The sequence below is a fragment of the Rhinopithecus roxellana genome, chromosome 7, assembly GCF_007565055.1.
Source record: "Rhinopithecus roxellana isolate Shanxi Qingling chromosome 7, ASM756505v1, whole genome shotgun sequence".
NCBI lineage: Eukaryota > Metazoa > Chordata > Mammalia > Primates > Cercopithecidae > Rhinopithecus > Rhinopithecus roxellana.
This window is the reverse complement of record NC_044555.1, coordinates 83,534,561-83,553,579: the sequence shown is the minus strand read 5'-3', so window position 1 is coordinate 83,553,579 and position 19,019 is coordinate 83,534,561. Positions and strand designations below refer to the sequence as shown.

Below are 19,019 nucleotides of genomic sequence, written 5' to 3'. Positions count from 1 at the left end.
ATGAGACATCTCGGGGCACGGGCATTTTCGAGCACTCTTGCATCACTGATGATATCATAAATAACAAAGGCTCTGAGTACAGATACAGCTCATCGACTGAACTTCTTACAGCCCCCCCGGGATCTCACTGGAGACACCTATAAGAAATCAGCCTTTGGCTCTTAGGCATCTGTTTAGCATTAGAATCTGGGCAGTTTTAAAACTCAAGTATTTGGACATGGAAAGCCACAAGCTTACTAGAGTGGCTCTGTTTCAGTTCACACATTACAACAAATACACACATTAATGTAATACGGTGAAGATAAATGAAATCACAGCTGAGGCTTTCAATGAACTATTGTGATTTAATTTTATTAATATTTTAAAATATGAAAACTGTAAAACATAGTATTTATGTAAACACCTGAGGACTGTTCAAGTGGGTACAGCATCTTCATACAAACAATTTGAAAGAAGACCAAGTTTAAGTAAGAATCTTATGACATATAAGGAATAACATAGATGAAGCTATTCTTTAAATAGTTGCATTCATGTCTAAAGTACATCTGGCTTTCTAAAAAGAAAAGGTACATTCTTGCCCCTGGTGAACATTTTCTTGACATTTATAATGAATAGCTAATGGTGATAGCACCAATTCTCATAGCTTATAAACCTTGTATTTGTTATACAATGTAATAACAAAGTTATAAATTTATAACAAAATAATAGTGTTGAACATGTTTCCCTTGAAAGTTCTAACTTACAAAATAAAACTCCCAAAGATTAGTCTGAATTAATGTATCATTCAAAGTGTAGCAGGATTAATGGCTCAGAATTAAGCAAATTAATTAGCAACATTGCATAGGACAGAGAACTTCCCTGTATGGAAACCAATCTACAGATTGTTTCTTGTCCTCTAAAAAGTAAGTTGAGAGGTACTAGTGATGGCAAATAATCCATTTACATTTTACAAAATAAAACATCTCACCAATATATGGCTCATCCCACTTCTGTGGCAATACAAAATGCCATTTAAAATTTTTTAAAAAAAGATTGTTTGTGTGTATACTTCAGGTGAGAATAAAATATAAAATACTATCTATATAAAGAATAAACACATAAAATAAAGTTATGTCTTTTAAAAGTTTGGACAGAGGTATCTTCATAGAAAGATGCAAACAATGTAAGTGTAGTTATATGTCCAAACTTAGCCAAAATATGAAAGTTTTAATATAATAGTTTGTTTGAAAAAAAGTAGTCAGACTTCATCCAAACCACCCTTGCGGTACAATATTTCTTGCATAAAATAACCATTCTATCTATCTTACAGTTTATCTTAAAACTGTTAGGAGCACTTAATAAAAGTTTATGAGCTTATTTTTTTCTCTAAATCTGAATAAATAAAACATATGGAGAAATAATAGCAGAAAGGAAAAGAATTTATATGGCTATACTCTTTCTGGAAACTGGTGGAACACTGCAACATCAGACAGATAAAATACTCCAGAAAGAGATATCTATGGGTACACCTTTAAATTCTCTTCTGGGGAATAATTCCCATAGATTCAATCATAGAAGTTGTCAACCCCTGATAATACCTCTCTTAGCTGTTTTGGTTCTCTGTATCGAGATGAACCAGAATCAAAGGGGTTTTTTTGCTTTTTGGTTTTTTTTTTCTGTTGCTTGCATGAAATATATTTGTAAACAATATAATAAAAGTAATGTTTAAAGACCTATGAAGAATGAATTTCCTATTGGACTATTCTAATACTATCTAGCAGTTAAATGGTTTTTAAAGAAGTAGACTGGACTATAACATAGTTCTACAATTTTAGCTATAATATATTTTGAGTGATACTTTCTACAAAACAAAAATGACTAAAGGGCAGAAAAATGATGCTACACTAAGAAGGCATTGGTCCCTCTAGAAGTTGGCCCAATCTAAATTTGCACAAGGATTTTTTCAATTTTCAAAGCATTTTCCTTGTTTAAGTCGGTCAATGTAGTAGCATAGCTTCACAGCCGTTCCCAGCTTCACCCCCAAGTGCTTCAGCAACACGTCGCTCGTGAGTAGGAGCAGAGCCTTCCCATCAATTTCCTATGAAGAGAAGAAAAAATGCTAATTAATAATGATTCCATATTTTCATCAGAATGGTTAGTTCTTTATGAGAACATGTAAAGCAAACTAGAGAGCAGCTCATTGCAGATGTATATTCTTTGAATATGCATCTACTTTATGAAAACTATTAAAAATATAACTTGTACAATGAAGCACCATTTGGTAATGTATAAACTCACTTAATGTTCTAAGAAAAAGGAAATTAAACATAATATCTTAAAAAATAAACTGTGTTACGAGGTCAGGAGATCGAGACCATCCTGGCTAACACGGTGAAACCCCATCTCTACTAAAAATACAAAAAAAAAAAAAAAAACTAGCCGGGTGAGGTGGCAGGCCCCTGTAGTCCCAGCTACTCGGGAGGCTGAGGCGGGAGAATGGCGTAAACCCAGGAGGCGGAGCTTGCAGTGAGCTGAGATCCGGCCACTGCACTCCAGCCTGGGTGACAGAGCGAGACTCCGTCTCAAAAAAAATAAATAAATAAAAATAAACTGTGTTAAACTTAATTTTAAATATATACTGTATGTTGAATAAAATACTACACATTCATGACAAAATAGTAAAGACTATGAATAGTAAAAATGAATTTCAGATGTTCATCAGCTTTCTGAGAAGGGCTGGGAAGATGAGTATGTCAATATCAGTGCAAACTGTAAATGTCTATACAATGTTGTCTTTATGATGAATGCCAATTAGTTGTCTGAAGCTAATTAGATGCTAAAACTAATCACCAATTTTCTTACTATATTAAAAATCAGGTATGTGGCTACTAATTTTGTTAGGACACACTGTGAAAATATCTGAATAAATAAAACAGTCACAAAGCATCCTCCTAAAATTCCTTATCTTAATTGATCAACTTATGCTGCTAAAGCATGTAATTTGGTTTTATACGTTCCAGTTTAAAAATAAAATTTTATTTACTCATTTAACACTATCTGAAAAGACCTGAAATCCCTTATAGTACGACCTTTGTTTGGCACCTTCTATACTTTTTCTACTAAGTAAAACTCGAAATTAAAGAAACTAGAACTTATAAAACTTCGGCCTAGGATATTACTTTGTGAATGGTCTGATAACAGCAAGAGGGTATTAGCATCACAAATCAATAATCGAGGCAAATGGAATCAGTTGTTGAATTACTGGTTATATAAAAAGAAGGCCACCCTGTTATAGCTTGTGGTTACCCTCTCCTCCTTGTGGTCCTGGTGCCCAGCTGGGAGCAGATAGGGGGAGGATCCTTATCTCTGTCATTACAAAGGTGAGGTAAACCTGAGTGGCCATGCTGAACCATAATGTTTTGAGAAGCTGAGGCAGTTTGTATTTTAGGCACTTAGATACCCATTTAAAGAACAGACCATTAGCCTACCATTTAAGGCTAACCTTGGGCAAAATAAGCTTTCTCATATATGGAAAAATGAGCTAATAGGGTTCTCCCACCATTCACACAGTATCCAACTGAAAGACCTGCACAGAGGTCATTCAAAGGCATTACAGCAGGAAAACAGGATCACAAGATACATTACATGGCTTCTGAAGAGGTCGACAAGAGGGCATAATGCAAGAGGATCTGTTTGTTTTAGAAATAGGACCACTGCTTCCACCGACCAGGTTGAAGGGTGCTTAGTGATGCTTCCTTCCTCTATGTAACAGTCATTTCCAAATAGTGAGCCTGTAACCTCAATAGAGGGGGGGGGCGGGGAGAAAAAAAAAAGACAAATCACACTTGACCTGATCATTATCCTGAAAGAAGAGATGTTAGGTAGGGAGGAATGGTCTCTTTGTTGGAATCTTTTGTGACATTCCTAGCAAGGAGTCAAGACTCCAACTGTAAAATCTAGTGAAAGCCTATATAAAGATGATGTGGGGATGCCTACACAAGAGTGTCCCATCTGACCTCCCCCAAATAGCAAAAGCATGTTCAGAAGTTACATTAAAGTTTCAAAGATCACAAAACAGACTAAGCAGACCAAATCTTCTTTGGCCACAGGCAAATATGGCAAAAGATCTGTCAATTGGGTAAAATTAGGTTAATCTAACCTAACCTATGACTCTCTTCAAGTATTTCAAGGAATTTCTCTCTTAATCTCTCTATCTAGATAAGGTTGATTTTACTAGCAAAATATAATGGAAATTCTCCAAATATACAGTTTTATAATTGCTTAAATTTGTTCCTTTTAATCAATGAATCTCAATAACAACCCCATTATCTTTAAGAGCCAAATTAGTACTTTTATCAAATCTTCCCCATGTATTCAATAAGGTTATTTTTAGTATCGCTTTACTCTTTAGATTTCCTGTCTCTCATGGCTTAAGTGCTAATGTGCATTTTGAAGAAAACAAGATTATTTTCTGCTGAACTAGGTCAGAAGTAACTAACATTTTATTTAATTCCTCTTTCATGTTTAATTGCATAGTAATAGAGATTTTGGTCAAAAGTTTATATGTTAAAAAATAACTGAGATATGAGACAAACTAGTGCTCATACTTCAGGAAGTTTTAGCTATGCTCTACACTAAGTTGTGTTGAGATTTCTTTGTGTACTGACAAGTATCCTTTTACTCACCCAGAGTGTTAGACTCCCTAAAATTAGTGTGTGATGACTAAAGTGGGTTTTGTAATTAGTTAAGAAAATTTGTTTCTCCAACCAGGACCATCAACACAATTTGATCTTTTTGTGTGTGTGAATTAGCCAAAAACATATCCTTTCTTCCCTACCATCTGGGCTCTTGCCATATCAGGAGTGTTTTTTATTTATCTAGAGAAAGGGTAAATAAAAATAGAAGATTTTAAAAAGCACAATGGGGCAGAGTTTTCTAGAAGTGCTACTCACCAGCTCTGTGACCTTGGGGATGGCGTAATAAATGTGCCAACACCATGGGGTCATTATAAGTGGAGAAGAGGCATGTCAGTTGACTGACGCAGTGCCTTGCACATAATATGCACTCAATAAATGTTAGTCATCATTCTGATTATCACCTAAAACCAGCCCTCAAAATAGGAAACGAACAGCTTCCACTAGTTTGCATCAAGGATGTTGATAAATACAGGTCAAAGAGTGCTACTTGTAAATATGGCATTTCAAATTCACCAAAACCAGAAGGGAAGCAGAGAGATGATCCAGTGTACCTATTCTCCATCAAAGCTGAGTAACTCATCATCTCAGGGGCATGTACCAAACTGGGCTCTCCCTGGGCCAGCATACCTGAAGGTTGTGCTGCAGAAGCATGGTCAGTTGAGTAAGTGTTGTAGATGCTGTTAGCCCCAGGGTTGCCAAGGCAGGGCCCTGAAGAAGAACCATGCATTGCGCCATCAGATGCATAATACGGCTGATAATTATGCTCGGAGAAATCTGAGGGATGCACTGGACTCGGAGTGCGGCTGAGGATCGGGTCCTCCTCCCGCTCAGCTGGCTGGTATTCTTCCATGCGAAAGGATGGTCTTGGAACGTCGCTCGGGGAATTATTCTCACGCCTTGACACTGGTAAAGTGGGGCTATAACTTTCAGGGTAGGAGAATGACTCGTAAACCTCGTTTTTCTTCATTTTCTGGCGTTTCAGCTTTTTAGCAAGCTGGTAAGAATAATTTTTGTATCCATATCGCTTCTGAAATCACACAAATACAGCATAAACCAATAGAGAGTAAAAAAGTAAAGGAGTAGTAAATACATTAATACTTATTTTCTATGCAACATTGCTTTACGTCATTAAAAATAAATGCTCCCTTTTGATTATATAATTCTTCAATCCTACATTTTAATTGTATTTTACACATTATAATTACAAACATAAAAATACGCAGTGTCATAAATCATCAAACCTAAACTTCAGTGTTCTCCCAACAGAGTTTAGTCTCCATCTACTGCTACAAGTATAGATATGCCTTGCTAATCTCACACAGATACTGGTACTCTCTCACTTCTAGCTTATTGGCATCTTTACAAACCAGAGGTTTATCACATTTGTAAAAATGTTTTTTATAACACTTACACGGTTTGTCCACAGGAATCTCGCACGGAAACGTTGGATTTTTGAAACCTTTCTACGAATCACATCAATCTTCTTATCCAGGTTTTGCATAGCATCATATATAACCTATTATAATACAATGTAGTTATATAATTGGTATACAATATATAATATAATTTCTATTTCAAAGAAAAGTAATGCAAAAATACCATTAAGTCAAATGTTAACTGCTAGACACAACAAAAGTTCTCAAGCCATCAGAAATGTCTTGCTCCTATTCAAGGCCTGACTGTAGGTGACACAGAGCCAACAGACTGAGCTCAGGAGCCCCAGCATCCCCTCTCCTGCTCTATTCCATGCTCTAATGCTGGTGAATGAATGTTACACAATGCCTCTACGCCAGCACATTGATGATGAAGACACTGCACATCAAGGAAGGTGCTATTTTAGGAAAGAAATCTGCTAAAAGAACAAGGACTCACTTTATGATATACATATGTAACATATATGTTCATATAGGTACAAATATGAAGTCTATATTATATACAGACAGTGTTCCATTCCAGAAAGAACATTGAACCAAATATAACAGATGTGACTTTTGGCTTCAAAGTATTTTTAAATCATGCAGTCAGCAATTAACCTTACAAAACCGTTAAGTACACATCTCTTATGTGCCAATCGAGCACATAGGAGACTGATAAAAATCTGAGAATTCTTCTTGAAATACACAGAAACTTTGGGCAAAGAAAAATACACTTAACAAAGGGCCAGAAACATTTCCTCATTCATTCATTCATTCATTCACTCATTCAACTAAACCTTTATTGATGGTCTACCACCTGGCAGAACTACTTTGCTAGGTATTGAGAACATGAACCGAAAAAAAAGCTCCTGGCCGAGTGCAGTGGCTCATGCCTGTAATCCCAGCACTTTGGGAGGCTAAGGCAGGCCAATTGCTTGAGCTCAGGAGTTGGAGACAAGCCTAGGCAACATGGTGAAACCCATGTCTCTACCAAAAATACAAAAAATTAGCCAAGCGTGGTGGTGCATGCCTGTAGTCCATGCTACTAGGAAGGCTGAGGTGGGAGAATCACCTGAGCTTGGGAAGTTGCGGCTGCAGTGAGCCATGACTGCACCACTGTACTCCAGCCTGTCCTAGAGGAATTACCATCTCAGCTGGGAGAGAGACAAGTAAAAAGAGGATTCCAGTAGACAAAGTGATAAACAGCCTGGAACAGTGGTTTGCAAAGTGTGGTCCATGGACCGGTAGCATCAACATCACCTGTAAGCTCATTAGAAATGCCAAATGCCAGGTTGTACCCCAGACCTATGGAATCTGGAACTCTGAGAGTGGGGGCAGTGGTCTATGTTTTCACAAGCCCCCCATGTGATTCTGATGCCCCTAGTGAGAACCACTGGGCTGCAGCACTGAGGTAAACAGTGCAGGCTCTCAGGGAACATGGTTGGGGTCAAATACTCGAGTCCAGCCACTTATTGGCTGTGTGACCCCGGGCAAGTTACTTAACCTCTCTGTGCTTCGATGTCCTCATGTAGGGAATCAGGATGAAAATCTCTCTCAGGGTTATCTCAAGGATGAGAACCTTGCTATAGTATTAGGTTAATACTAACAGTAACAGCACTACACTATGCCCAGTCCAACAGCGCTCAGTGGTCTCTTAATGTTCCTATTGTGATTATCAGTGGCGTGACACAGGTGGGAACAGGAGGCTAAGTGTGCACAGAAAAGCAGTCCTAACCCACGCTGCAGTCATGGAGACTTTTTCAGAGGAGGTAAGGTCTGAAGTGAGAATTAAAACATGAGAAGGCCCTCACCAGGTGAGGATGCATGGAAGGGCTTACAGCATAGAAGGAACAGCAGCTTCATAAATACCCAGAGAGAAAAACAGGAAGCCAGGTGTGGAGACAGCGAGTATGAATGACATTCCAGGAGTGGGGCTGTCACGGGAAGGAGAGAGTGAGGATGACAGGAAAGGAGGGATGGGAAGCAAGAGAAGTGGCTTCTCCAAGATGTGGGAGAACTCGTAGAGGGGAAGGAGGGACAGGGACTGGAGCCAGAGGAGAGAGGGACGCCCGATGCGATGCAGGGCAGCTCTGAGTTCGGGGGAGGGGACTAGATGCAGAAAGCAGCAAGGGCATCAGCCCTGGTCACTAGAATGGTCGGGAAGGGGTCAGAAGAAGGGCGGGGATGAGGGCAGTTGGTTGGCTGTGGGTGCAGTTATGAGGACTTGGAGGAGAGGACTGCCCCAGGCGCTCCACTATCTCCAGGAGTGAAAAGGCAGGACTAGGGAGCTGAGGTATGCAGGGGATGGCCAGGTCTTCCTCTGCTCCCAGCCTAAGCAGGATGGAGATGGACCCAAGAGGGAACTGGGATGGAAGAACAAGGCAGACTGGAGCGCCACCTCTGTGATCTAGAACGGGTAGGGGAAGAAAGAGCCAGCCCCTTGGCAGCAATGGAGAGGGGCCCTTGGGGCCATTTCAGGCTGACCATGGCCCTGGGCACCTCCCCCTACAGATGCTACCTCCCACCTCAGCGTGCAGGCTTGCCAAGGGGGACTCTGACCTAGCAGTGCATGGGGAGGCAGGCTGGGGAGAACCTGCTCCCTCCCTTCCCAGCTCGTCTCTGCACCCACTTTCCCCCAAGACTACATGTGTCCCTTGGAAGCACTCCACTTCTGTTCTCCCCCATAATCATGACAAACACCCAAACAATCTTACTTTCCAAAGTATGTTAGCTCATTCCATTCAAGAAACCTTATATATGGTAAGAAACAGTAATTTTTTTATTTTTTTATTTATTTTTTTTTTTTGAGGTGGAGTCTCGCTCTGTCGCCAGGGCTGGAGTGCAGTGGCCGGATCTCAGCTCACTGCAAGCTCCGCCTCCCAGGTTCACGCCATTCTCCTGCCTCAGCCTCCCGAGTAGCTGGGACTACAGGCGCCCGCCATCTCGCCCGGCTAGTTTTTTGTAATTTTTAGTAGAGACGGGGTTTCACCGTGTTAGCCAGGATGGTCTCGATCTGCTGACCTCGTGATCCGCCCGTCTCGGCCTCCCAAAGTGCTGGGATTACAGGCTTGAGCCACCGTGCCCGGCCAGAAACATTATTTTTTAATATGTATAAACCTTCATTACCTCTGGGGTATGCAACTCACAAAATTCCCAGTAATCACATCTCTACCAACATGGTGATTCTTACAACAACCCCTCAAAACTAACTTAGGTATGTTTCTTTACAAAACCTTGATGGGCTGCCATTTTGTTTCCATTGAGACATCTTGATGTGCATTTAGGCACATACTAAATTTCATCCAAATCAGTCAATTTCCTTTAAGGATTTTGTAGGGGAAACTAATTCATTACTGAGCAATGTAGATGAAAGAGACATAACTACATTTGGTTGGTAATGGGATTTTTAAAAAGCTATAAAATCTACATGTTGCTATTCAGGAGATGCAGTTCTAACTAGAAATTGTTTTTAAAAAATCATCACAATGGGGTGATAATCATAAATAATTTGATAGGCAAAATTTCAATTAATTGTACACTTTCCCTTTATGTGAGATAAAGAGAATTTTTGCTTAACATTTTAGAAAACTACATTGAAGAGACAGAACTTCCATACCTGGCAATGGATAAGGACATCATTAACTGTCTTCTGTTGCTCTTCAGTATTACAGGATGCATCAGATACAGTATTCGGTTCCTGCTAATATTTTAAAAGTAGTTAATGATTTATTTCTGTAACAGCCAAACTGAACACCGGGGGCAGGGGAGGAACTATATTTATTTATTTAAACTGTTTTTATTTATCACCAACTTTTCAAGGGGTTTCAGAAGTCTTAATCAGAGATTTTAAAAATTCACATTAATATGACAATGAAAATAACTGACAATTGAGGAAGGGGGCAAGAAAAGAATTTATTATATCAGAAGAATCCAGGTTTAGAGTTTTATACTGAAACTGAGTACAAAACTGCTCTTAATTTTCTACTATATAAGAAAAAGGGGAAAGTAAATTGGTTAAGTGCTCATTCTCTGATGAAAGAAAGCATACAAATTCAGGGGAGAGATATTTTCTTGAGTGTGAGTTTACGGGAACTCCATAGTATATGAGGAATTTACATCTTTTCCTTTAAAACAGCAAATGTTAATATATTTGGCAATTAGCAATTAACATACTTACTTTATTGACAAAATCAGGTTTTGTTTCATATGCATAAAAAATAGTGTCGTCATCTTCATCATAAGTAGGTATTCTTGTTTTTACCTGAGGAAGAGTTATCAACAAATTAAAAGGAAAGATGAAAGACAGAACTAAAAGAAAAGTTGAGGGTTTAATTTCACTTTCAGGAGGTTACAAAGGCCTATTTCTAATATCAAAGGACCTTTGCTCATTGTAAATACTATGACTACGTGAAAAGATGTATTTGCAGAACTGTGTTCTCATTAACCCAACTACACTTAAGACAACAGTTTTCACTGAGCTTAACCCTTTATATGCTTCATGGTAGAAAGACTAGTCCTTTAGCACCAGAACTACTTTAAAAGCAAATATTTCTAACCATGAACAAAGAAATAAATGTTACATGGTTTTTGATTTCTAAATAACCCAACAGTGCCCCTCTGTGGACAAGATAGAAAATATTTGAGCACCTGTTTTTCTTGATAAATTAATCTCTAAAGTACCTTAAAACTTCAAAAAATAAGGCAGGGTATAAATAAGTAAGGAGTAAATAACCATTACATTTCAGTGTAATAACTCTTCATTCTAAGAATGAATTATGAACTATGGGAATAATTTTATAACAAACACACTTGGTAGTTATGTATGTTTTTGTTTCAAAATACATGATAGAAATCACAAAAACATATGGAATTGGGTTACAGTTTAGTACTTTTAAAAATATACTATCTTACCCTTGTATAGTGCCTTATGCTTTTCAAAGTGCTTTTACATAGTTATGTCAGAGAAAAATGACTCTTGGTAGACAGTTAACATTATCTCCAAAGATTTTTGAAAAACATTAGGACTGATAGTAGTTAAGAGAATTGCCTAGACTACTTAGGTAGCATTAATATCTATGTGCTTATGTAACAAAAAAGAGATGTTTTCTGTTAAGCCATATTATTTATAGGTTAATAATCTACATACTGATTCAACTTAAAGGATTAAGAAAGACAGAAGAATATAACAGAAATGTAAAAACAGCACAACCACTTTGAAAAACTGTATGGCAGATTCTCACAGAGTTAAATTTACATGAACTCCATGACCTAGTAATTCAACTTCTGTCTGTTCACCCAAAAGGAACTTAAGTGTGTGTTCACAAAGAAACTTGTACACAAATTGTCACAAGAACTTTATATATTACTGTTAAAATACATAACAAAAATTTACTTACGAACTATGCATTTCACTGTATAAAATTAAATTTAGAATAGAAGTATAGCACAATAAAAAGAACAAAGACAGATTTTCAATTTGAATACAAACCACATCGATTTCACTGGAGCTGCTAGACATCATTTTTGTGCAACAGGAGAAACTCCACTTCCTCTGAGTTGGACCTAATTATTTTTAAACTTGCTGGAGGGTTTATTTGTGATACTGCTTAGTCACCTAAGAGTGGTAAACCTCTACTCCTGAAAAGCAATGCATAAAAAAGTTACTTCATACACTTACTACCTTAATAATATGGATATACTCTCAGAATGCTAACTTAAATAGAATTGGACTTTGGGTTGAATTTTAGAGAGTGACAAAACCAGAATTCTTCCATGGCCAATTTAGAATAAATCTTTTAAAACTGAAGGGCTATATTGCCCATGACTAGAAATAAGAATCAAATCAAACACAATTACAAACTGTGAAGTAACTGCTTAGTAACTTAAAGCCTACAGAGTAAATGCTGGAAACAAATGAACAAGAGAAGGGCAAGCAAATGAACAAGCAAGGGCTAACTGCTTTTGTAAAGGAGCTCCAAAAGGCTCTTGACTAAGGAGAAAGCATTGCCTCCAAAATGTAAGCCAGGAGTCTATTCTGGATTGGGTCCCCACCGCTATGTAGGCTGGGCAGACCACGAGAGACACCACCTCCTCATCCACCAGGTTTCGAACACCAGTTGAGATTATCTCTAAGGCCCATTTCAACTTTCAAGTTAGGATTGCCTTATTAAATTTTATATTAAACCTAAATAAATGGATGTGAAAGGTAAGCCAAACAATCTAAAATTAGGAAGATTTGGTTATGGCTCTGAGCCACTTAACTATGGAACTAGAAAACATTGGCTGCAACAGTATCAGATTATATCTTGTACTAGAGATTTGCTTTGAATGTCTGCATCACAGTTACTGGGAAGGGTACCTTAATGAAAGAGCTACCCCACTTTATTCTCCCTGAGCCAGAGCAGTAATGAGAGGCACAATTAAGGGATTCAGGTTTCATTTCTTTCCTGTTTCCCTTTCATTCTATAGTGGAGATACTAATGACCCAAAAGAGAGAAATAAAACGGGAATAAAGAAGATGGGAGAGCTAGAGCTAACTCGAGTTAGATAAACGCAGACTAATGTTGCATAGAAGTATCAAGTTATAAAATACCTCTAATTGGAGCTGTAACTTCAATCAAATTTCACTTTTTAAACTATCTGAGTTTTCTGACCATAAAACTTATACAAGCTATCAGTAATTAAATTGCGGTATATTCATACAAAGGAACTTCACAGCAATGAGAATAAACCAACTACTGCTGTACACAGCAAGGCTGAATCTCACAACCATAACCTTGAGTTTAAAAACAGACACAAAAGAGTACAGTATATGACTCAATTGATATTAAACTCAAAAACAGGCAAAATTAACCTGTGGTGGAAAGAGTCTTTCCAAACCAATACTTTTAGGTCTACTGTAGTTACTGTAATGACTTCCTGGTGTTCTATCTTGTAAATATGCCATGATTTATTAAACACAGCCCCCAATTCATAGATATTCAAGTTACTTCTAGAGTTTTGCTCTTATAAAGAACACTGCAGAACAGTCTTGCACCTATGCAGGTAGTTCTATGGGATAAATTCCTAGAGGTAGAAACAATGAGTAGGTCTCCACGTTTGAAAATCCTCCTCTACTTCTTCCCACTAAGGAGGGCTGTTGGGGTCAACCAGATGTTCCAAAATAAACTAAGGTAGTATCCTGCTGGTCCTGCATGTAGTTTTAAAACCAGGACAGATAATAAATAGTACCAAATAGCTTCTTGGCATCAGATGACTAAGTGACTTTTCTCCTTTGATCTACTGATGCAACATATTAATACATTTCTTAATGTTCTTGGGGGTGAGGGGTCCAGCTGACTATAAAGAACAACATTCAATTTGTTGGTGTTTTATTTAGAAATTGTTTGCATCTCTATTTCTAAGCTCTTACATTAGTGAGATGGTATATTTCTCACAATTAATGAATCAGTATTGTATTGATACATTATTAACACTTGGTATCAAAATTCCTCTGCAAAATTAGCTGGGAAGGCTTTCACCTCTTTCTATACTCTAAAAAAGTTTACATCACACCAGAATTTTTGTGCTCTAAAGGGTTGAATTTATAAAAAAAAAAAAACTCTCTGGGTCCAGTTTTTATAACATTTTCTAAGTTCCTCCACGGTTGATGATCTAGTCAAATTATCCTATTTTTTCTTGAGTTGTTTTGACAAATTACTTTTATCCAGAAGGATAATCATTTCATCATAATTACAGAATTTTTAGCAAAGCCACAGTTTTAAATTTTTATTTCTAATTTAATTTGTACTTTCTTTTGATTCTTTCATTAGGTATTCTATCTTGCTAAATTACTGACAACCCTGTGGGATAGGTTCTATTACTGTCCCCATTTTCCTTATGAGGAAACTGAAGCAAAAAACGTTTATTAGAGGTGTCCAAGGGAAAGAATACAGTCATGGGTTCTTAGTTTGTTTCTGGTTGGGCCAGTAAAGCCCCTTCCTCATCCCTCTTTTCCACTTATCCCTAGAGACAGAAACTAAAAAGCAGAGCTTCAGGCTGCCAAAAGCCTAAAACAAAACAAATCAGAACAACAACAATGACAACAACAATAAAATAAGGCGGGTTGGACAAGCTTGATTTAAGTAATTTACCCAGGTCCCATAGCTAGTAAATGGTGCAGTCTACCACCACACTCTATGCACTTTACTTCATTATTAAAATCACCTGGAATACCTTTGCTATCAATAACACAGTAAAATCCATACTCTCACCATGGCCTGCAAGGTCCTTCCATAATCAGGACCCCGCCCACTGCACAGAGGTCACTTCTTACCACTTGCCCCTTTACTCTAAGCCAGGGGTCCTCAACCCCTGGGCAACCACCTGGTACTGGTCCTTGGCCTGTTAGGAGCACAGCAGGAGCTAGGAAGGATTATCGCCTGAGCTCCGCCTCCTATCAGATGAGCTGCAGTATTAGATTCTCACAGGAGCATGAACCCTGTTGTGAACGGCATATGGGAGGGATCTAGGTTGCACTCTCCTTAAGAAACAGTTTCATTAGGAAACCATACCCTGCTAGCACTCCCCCGTCCCTGCATCTGTGGAAAAATTGTCTTCTACAAAACCAAAACCGGTTCCTGGTGCCAAAAAGGTTAGGGAGGGCAGCTCTAAGCCTAAAATATTTACTATGTAGCCTGTTTCAGGCAAGTTTGCAGACAATGGTTACAAGCTCTTACATCCAGAGAACAGAGAACTCCCTATTTGGATTAATTACAATGTTGTCAAAATTTGGCTGTAATTAGATACAGGAGCACTGCGCAGTGAGTCCACCACTGGACTCCCAACATGTTTACATCTCTGGTACTTATACAAATCAACACGAATCTTGCACTCTTTGAGCTTCTCGCTCCTGTCATGCCCTCCGTCCATAATACCCTGTTGTATCTCCACCTAGGAGAACTTATTCAACTTCAAGGCTTAACTCAAGTTTCACCTCCAAAAAGCAAGGGCACCATGCCAATGATCATCCCATGTGGATGTGACATGACTTTCCCTAAACTACAAGAACACTCACACTTTAATACTTCTATGGCAACTGTCACATATATCTGGTTACATGAGAGGCAACATCAAGCAGCATTAAGACCTTAGGCTTGTGGTCAGAACACCTGGGTTTGGGTCCCACCTCCTCCACATACTAGCTGTGTAAATAAGTTGAACAACTTACTTAAGTCCTCTGTGCTTTTTTTTGTCTATAAAATGGGAATAATAGCACATATCTCATGGAATTGTGAGGATTAAATGAATTAATACATGTCAAGTGCTTAGAGTAATGCATGGCAAAGACAGCAAAGGCTTTTGAGTATTGACTACATCTATCCAACAGAACTATGTCTCAAGGAGCACATAGATAACAAGCCTGGGTCATAACATGTAATTTTTATTCACATTGCACCTGAAATGAATTGTTATGTCTTTTAGGTACCAGGGCATGATGCAAGGAGCTGGGCTATAGTTATAAACACTTGAATCCAAGTCCAAATTGCCAAATTTGCCATTTCACTTTAGGCAAATATTTCACCTCTCTGTGCCTCAAATTTTCTAACCGGTAAAGTTGTAATAATATCTACTTCACGGGGCTATTTAGGCCAAAAATACACAGTTAAACTCTCAGCATCATGCCTGGTTCACAGTAGACACACCATAAATTTTTTTTTTTTTTTTTTTTTTGAGACGGAGTCTGGCTCTGTTGCCCAGGCTGGAGTGCAGTGGCGCAATCTCGGCTCACTGCAAGCTCCATCTCCCGGGTTCCCGCCATTCTCCTGCCTCAGCCTCCCGAGTAGCTGGGACTACAGGCGCCCGCCACCACGCCCGGCTAGTTTTTTGTATTTTTAGTAGAGACGGGGTTTCACCGTGTTAGCCAGGATGGTCTCGATCTCCTGACCTCGTGATCCGCCCGTCTCGGCCTCCCAAAGTGCTGGGATTACAGGCTTGAGCCACCGCGCCCGGCCGACACACCATAAATTTTAATTCCTTTTCACTTCTTCCCTTAAGGTAAACAATTACAGCTTTAGGACATTTTCTTAGAGTCCAACCATGACTAGAATGTGCAAAATTAATTTCATTTTTAAATCTCAAATCCCACAAAATGAGTTTACTTAAAATGAAACTCATTTATATTTACCACAGAAGTCTAAACTCTTTGTTTTCTTTTTTTTTTTTTTCTTTTTTTGAGTCAGAGTCTTACTCTGTCACCCAGGCTGGAGTGCAGTGGCATGATCTCGGCTTACTGCAACCTCTGCCTCCTGGGTTAAAGCAATTCTCCTCCCTCAGCCTCCTGAGTAGCTAGCATAACAGGCGTGCGCCACCATGCCCAGTTAATTTTTGTACTTTTAGTAGAGACTGGGTTTCACCATGTTGGCCAGACTTGGGTCCTGAACTTCTGACCTCAAGTGATCTGCCCGCCTTGGCCTCCCAAAATGCTGAGATTATAGGCGTGAGCCACCATGCCTGGCCAACTCTTGATAACACCATAAATTTAAGTTCTTTTTCACTTTTTCCCACAAGATAAATTACAGCTTTACAACATTTTCTCAGAGCCCAACCATGACTAGATTGTGCAAAATTAATTTCACTTTTAAATTTCAAATTCCACAAAAGTGAGCATACTTAAAAGGAAACTCATTTATATTTACCCCGGAAATCTAAACTCTTGATAATACCACACATTTTAGTTCCTTCTCACTTCTTCCCACAAGATAATTTCAGCTTTACAACATTTTCTCAGAGCCCAACCATGACTACATCATGCAAAATGAATTAATTTCACGTTTAAATCTCAAATCCTGTAAAAATGAGTTTACTTAAAATGAGACTCACTTGCATTTACCACAGAAATTTAAACTCTTGATTACACCATATACTTTAATTCCTTTTCACTTCTTTCCATAAGATAAATCACAGCTTTACATTTTCTCACAGCCCAACCATGACTAGATTGTGCAAAATTAATTAATTTCACTTTTAAATCTCAAATCCCGTAAAAATAAGTTTACTTAAAATGAAACTCACTTGTATTTACCACAGAAATTTCAACTATTCATTACACCATACACTTTAGTCCCTTTTCACTTCGTCCCACAAGATTAATTACAGCTTGACAACATTTTCTCAGAGCCCAAGGCTAGACTGTGCAAAATTAATTAATTTCACTTTCAAATCTCAAATCTCGCAAAATGAGCTTACTTAAAATGAAACTCACTTATGTTTACCACAGAAATCTAAACCCTTGATAACGTAAGAACAAGAGGCCGTCTGCTTTTCTAAGAGACTTTTTTAGACATTAAAGACATTTTCAGAAGTCGTAAATATTCGCTCCGGAGGCTCAAGGCTTTCACCTGCCATTAATTCATCAGATAAGGCACAGCTCACAATGAAGCATCACTCATGCCGGGACCACTTTGAGAAACACACAGCAAAACGGGGCCAATTACAACAGCCAGACTGCTCCGTTTGTTTTAAGAACAATCACTTTCTAAATCTTCCTGCGAGACTCTCCAAGGCAGCCCTTCCATTGCCTCCAGAACCGTATCCCATCGCCCAGCACTTGCCGCAGGCCGGACAAGTGAGGCCCAAAACGGCACCCAGCCCACGCCCCGCTTGAAAAAACACCGCGCTGCAAAGCTGCTCGGAAAATCGCTATCTTTTAGTCAACCTGAAACCAGTTTGCCACACTTGGGGAAAGCCGCGGAGAGGAGGGAGGGACGCGATCCGCCACCAACCAAATCAGAGCCTTTCCTGTTAACGACCGCGCGGCAAGGGGCGGGGCCCGGCCCTCGCACGCCTCGACGGCCTCCCCCGCTCCACAGGGACCCCGATTTCGCAGGATCTCCCGACTCCCGCCTCTGCTCCCAACGCCCTACGTCTTTCTCTTCCTCCTCATTTATGTATTTACAATAAAACAGCGAAGCTGCACGGTCTCTAATCAAACGCGGTTACCATCAAAGCCTCAGACTCTATGTCTCAACCGCAAAAGGTCGGACAGGAAATCAACTCCGGAGTTTGTCAATTCTTTCAACTCAAAGCTCTGTTAACAAAGTCTGGGTCCTTCCTCGCTCCCCACCTGCCTCCCCTGACAGGAAAACGACTGTAAACGGATCCTGTCATCCCCGAAAGTCAAAGTCAGCACCAAGCACTTCACAAATTGTCAAATCTCAAAAGCTCACACGCGCAGGCACTCCGGAAAGGCTGTGGGGACCACCCAAAGCAGCCCCCTCCACACCGCGGCTGAAATTTGAGGCTGCGAAGTGCAAACCTCGTTCTTCCCCGCAAAGCAAACCCTCTCTCCTCAGGAGAGCCCCAGCCCCTAAGCCAAATCGTGTATTCCCGTGACAGGAAAGCTCAAAGTGAGGAAAAAGTACGACTGGACAGACCTATTTTAGCGACAGAGCCTGTCACGCCGGCCTCCGGAGGTCGCGGTAAAAGTGCTCGCAGTAGTCCTGCCTCCCCGATGGGCGACAGCTGTGACCGTTAGGCCGCTCGACGCTTCGGAAAGGCCCTGGCGCCGGAAACCTGGTCACACGCACGAGAGACCAGTGATGCCCTGACCCCTGAGTGGATCAGAGAGCTCCCGCGACGCCGAGTTCCCACACTAGCGGTGGTGGGGGGAGGGGGTGGGTGGGCGGGACTACCCGCTGGCCAATCGGCGTCTGGCCACTGACAGGCGTCGCCTTTGATCGGCCAATCCGCGGGCGCTCTCCCAGCCCTTGGGTGAGGGCGGGAATTTGCTAAGGAGGTGGCTGTGGGGCGGGGCCGAGGGCGGGAATTTGCTGAGGAGACGGCTGTGGGGAGGGGCCGAGGGCGGGAATTTGCTGAGGAGACGGCTGTGGGGCGGGGCCTCTTACCTCAGGTTTTTCTTCACAAGACCCGCGGGATTGAAAATGGAGGT

General features: G+C 39.9%; 1 protein-coding gene across 4 annotated transcripts; it reads right to left on the bottom strand.

Annotated features, from left to right (window-relative positions):
* Positions 1–330: 330 nt before the first annotated feature.
* SCML1 (Scm polycomb group protein like 1) lies at positions 331–18,728 on the bottom strand. Of its 4 annotated transcripts, none has more exons than XM_030934328.1 (8): positions 18,505–18,728; positions 11,580–11,728; positions 10,269–10,352; positions 9,708–9,788; positions 6,088–6,192; positions 5,304–5,703; positions 3,625–3,770; positions 331–2,077 (listed from the first exon to the last, which is right to left on the bottom strand). In XM_030934328.1, the coding sequence occupies exons 2-8, from the start codon at positions 11,610–11,612 to the stop codon at positions 1,943–1,945; spliced, it is 984 nt and encodes a 327-aa protein (XP_030790188.1). In that variant the 5' UTR covers positions 11,613–11,728; positions 18,505–18,728; the 3' UTR covers positions 331–1,942. The 4 variants fall into 4 exon arrangements, with proteins under 4 accessions (XP_030790188.1, XP_030790187.1, XP_030790189.1 ...); XM_030934327.1 differs by having other exon boundaries at positions 9,708–9,791; positions 18,505–18,711; XM_030934329.1 differs by lacking the exon at positions 11,580–11,728 and having other exon boundaries at positions 9,708–9,791; positions 18,505–18,711.
* Positions 18,729–19,019: the final 291 nt, after the last annotated feature.

Bases quoted from the DNA above. Each gene is read 5' to 3' on its own strand.
- SCML1 (XM_030934327.1), bottom strand. From the start codon at position 11,612: ATGATGTCTAGCAGCTCCAGTGAAATCGATGTG. The intron at 5,704-6,087 runs GTAAGTGTTATA...GTGTGATTTCAG, and splicing joins GATTCCTGTGGACAAACCGT to AAGCGATATGGATACAAAAA. The intron at 2,078-3,624 runs GTAATGTATCTT...TTCTCTTCATAG, and splicing joins TCGACCTCTTCAGAAGCCAT to GAAATTGATGGGAAGGCTCT.